The 3,835-nt window shown below is 39.7% G+C and overlaps 1 protein-coding gene across 1 annotated transcript in view; it reads right to left on the bottom strand.

The window, feature by feature from the left end:
• LOC108745814 (tyrosine 3-monooxygenase) overlaps positions 1–3,835 on the bottom strand; it is a 17,502-nt gene that overhangs the window by 7,417 nt on the left and 6,250 nt on the right. The window contains 4 exon segments of the mRNA XM_018482185.1: positions 3–580; positions 1,904–1,963; positions 2,259–2,381; positions 2,659–2,770. Of these exon segments, the coding sequence (XP_018337687.1) occupies positions 3–580; positions 1,904–1,963; positions 2,259–2,381; positions 2,659–2,770 (873 nt within the window).

Here is a 3,835-nt window from a genome sequence, read left to right as displayed (position 1 = left end):
TGTTTCGGCACCAGGTCCAACACAGTGTTGAAGACGCGCGACCAAGTTTCGTTTTCTGTCTCGGTGTAAGGAATAGAAGGTATCGGGTCGCCGTACTTGTAAGCGAAAGCAATTTCGGCAATGACCTTGCGACGAGCGCGATACTCTTTGTCGGCGAAGCCTGGATGATTCATGTCGAGATCCGGCTCGTACTTAGTCATTAGGTGGTTGCAATTGTCGAGATCGGAGGCGTGACGGGGAAACCAGGGATCTTTGATGCTGACGGAATTGTCGGCGAGCAGGTTTACGCCGTCCAAGGCCGAGCTTTGTCGTAGATTTCTAATCAACTGCAACAGACTCTGTCTGCTCATGTCAATCTTGACCAAGACCTCGAACTGCAGACCCTCCTTCTTGGAGGGCCGTGACTCGACATGAGTGATCGTGCCCTTGAAATTTTCGATTGTCTTTAGGATCCTGCCTAGAGAGCCGATACCCTCTCGCAATCTCAATACCAGCGCCGCTTTCTGCACGTTCTGCTCGCTATCCGGAGATTCGGCTATAGTTTTCGCGAGCACTACTTCCTCCTCGGTTAATCCGGCATCTGTGAAAAATCGAACATCGTCTAGCTCTTTTGCTTGATAATGACATCAAACATTTTTCTAAATGAACTCGAATTATCCGTCAAATAATTTTTCTTAAGATTTCTCTTAAAAAGACATCTCTTAAAAAGATTTTCATTTGCAAAGTAACATTGTTCTGTGGGACACTAGAATAACTTATTCGTGTACAATATTAATATAATTAAAAAAAAATTAAAATAAATAACTTTAATCTACGTCACACAACTCGTCTTTACATCTCGGCTATAAATCATAATTTGCAATTCGTTATTTGTTGCCACACTCTTAATTTGACAACTCAACATTAACAACGATTCGCGAATTTTTTCGACTAAATAAGACGAATAGTTCTTTGTTCTTCTATTTGTCTTGATCTATCGATTGAGAAATCAATACGTGTTATACAACTCGTTTGGTTAGACGACGAAGAAAACTCATACAAATACGGTTAGACGGAAACATAAACCAATGTCGGCCTTCTCGATCAATTATTAAAGACACTCTCGGTATATGTCGCGTGATCGAAATAATGAATTATCCGCAGGAAATGCGCGTCATCATTTATTTCACAGTTTTATGTAGATTTGACATTTGAGAAAATATGTACACGAGCGTTTTGATAATAGATAAAATAAGAAAAGCGCAAATTCGACTTATAAAACTTTCCCAGGAGCGATTCTTTTTAGGCATGATTTCTTGCAAGTACCCTAAGTGACTTCCGCGGTAATAATCGGGCAATTCAAAGTCCATTTTCGCATAGCGCTTTGCCGTCACGTCGGAAACGGTACCATCTACTTGGTCGCGGGGGCGGCGGAAAAGTGGTAAAAGTAGCCGTCATTGTCGCGGACGCGGACGTGCCGGTGAGATGGAAGGCAACGCGAAAAGGAATAACCGTGTTACACACACACACACACACACACACACACACACACACACACACACATTTACTGCGGCCACGCAGGGTCGCTTGTGAAATCTCGAGAAAGGCTCTGCTCCGGTAATACGATTCTAAATGCACAAAGCGGCTTCGGGGGGCGAAGACGGGTTGGAAAAAGACGGAAATAGCTCGGAGACGTAATTCACTCCAAGTGTCGGCCGAGCACTCGCCCTAGTCGACTGTCGACAATGGCGATCGTTTCACCCTCCATTTATCGTTACCTTCCTATCTTTCCATCGTATACCACGTCACGTGCGTACCCTCTTTGCACGCAATCACCCACTTCCTGTCTTACTTTTATTGCGCAATGTGACATTTTGCTAGAACTGGACGCAATTATGATCAAAGGAACAGAAGATGTACGTACCATCATCGTCATCATCATCCGGTTTTCCATCACTGTCTGATGAAGCCTCCGCTTTCGCTTCTGAAAGTTACAAGTTCCGTGCTCATGCTATATATATATATATATGCAACATTTATGCATTCTTGAATACTTGGTGGCAGATGCATTTGACGTCAATCAATTTCACATTATACATATTATGCACGGGGATATAGTAAACATTATAAATATTATGCACGAGGATTGTTACTACGTTAAATAAAGTTATCTTAATTATATTAATGATGGTACTCAATGCAATTATGTCCTATGCATATCACGCCTCCAATTATATATTCAAAGAACGTTATAAATTTGACAACATCTAGATACAAACCTTCCTCCTGCACTGCGCAAACTAATGATTCCACCTGTTCATCATCACTTGATGAAATGTCGATGTAATTATCTTCTTGTCCTTTTTTCTTAGTACAAGTAATTGTCTGATCCGCGTTCGTATCTATTCGATAACAAAGAAACACGTCATGCATTAACATGAGCATGCATATACATATATTACATACTCCTCTCTGCGCTTGTACAGCGTTAGCAAAGGGATATGTTTCATTTTTAAGATCATAATCTTTTATACAGTAAATCATGCGTATATATAGCAAATAGAAAAATATACATATCTATACATATCTATACGTCAAACATTGATGCGGTAATGGAGATTATATACTCGTATATGATAGTAAAAAGAATTAATCATGCCAGACATTCGTAAGACTTACCATTCGCTCGTTGTCGAGCTTCCTCGAGTACACTCTGCTTCGTCTGTTTGACGACGAGCGTTTCAAAACGGGCATCGTCTACGAGGGAACGTCGTCGCGCTGGATACCCGTTCTAAAAATATAAATTAAAAGTTCGATTTATATAAAATATCATAATACATTAAATTAAACCTGTAGAAAATTATGATAAAGTAAATTAATAAGAATATTGCTAAAAATATCTATATCATTTCTGTAATTAAATTCTAAGCACTGATGTACTGTTCTATTGTATTTTATTGCTGATGCACGAGCAATTATAGATAGAACTTTAAAGGGCGGATGTCCTTTCGTCTTGAGTCAAGTTCCGTTTTGTGTGTCTGCTCGTGGCCTTTGAGACGTGAGACGAAACGGAAATCTAACTCGTCAATTCGACCAAGTGTCACTTAAATCGGGTAACGAACAAAAGGCATGGAAATGAATTTTCGCGACTTCCGTCCTGCTCTGTCGTTGAAGTATAGGAAATGAATTAATTCTATCAGAGATGTAGAAAGGAGCTTGAGTATCAAGCTCAGTTCTTAAAAGGAGATAAATTTTATTTTTCTTATTGCTCTCTTAGTTAATATACTTTTTAATTACTTGCTTTTTGCAATTTGATGAAACATTTTTACTCGAGATATTTATATCCTTTTAGCTACATGAATTTTTCAGCAAAAATTTATTTAGAATTTTATTTGTGAGCAAAAAAATTCATGAGAAAATCTCAAGAGACAAAGACTTAAAATAGACGCGCGAACACAGACTTGGCGAAAACAGACAAGCGTGCGTTACCAATCATTCAAATTCCTGACTGTCGCCGCGAGTTGGAGACCCAGTTGCATTTTCCAGCAAAGTCATCGGTTGGCATAGTTTAGAGAAAGCGTTTAGCAATCTCCCTTAACAACGCGCGTCGTTAAGTGGGCCAAGTACTTTACCGATGGAATAGTTGACTATGTCGGGAAATTGCGACACAACGTGATAACATCGAAGAAACAGCAAATGCATGATAAATCTCATCCTAATAGATCGATAAAGTCACAAATTAATTAATGCCTATCGTAAAGCTGTCCGGAGTTGTCGACTATCGTACGGGAAAGTGACGAATATAGGCAAATATTTATCGACAGCTGATGTACAAGACGGTGACTGTCCATTCGAG

This window comes from Trachymyrmex septentrionalis, unplaced genomic scaffold, assembly GCF_001594115.1.
Source record: "Trachymyrmex septentrionalis isolate Tsep2-gDNA-1 unplaced genomic scaffold, Tsep1.0 scaffold15, whole genome shotgun sequence".
NCBI classification, from domain to species: Eukaryota; Metazoa; Arthropoda; class Insecta; order Hymenoptera; family Formicidae; genus Trachymyrmex; species Trachymyrmex septentrionalis.
Note: the sequence above shows the minus strand (reverse complement) of the source record. Positions and strands in the feature narration are given on the sequence as shown.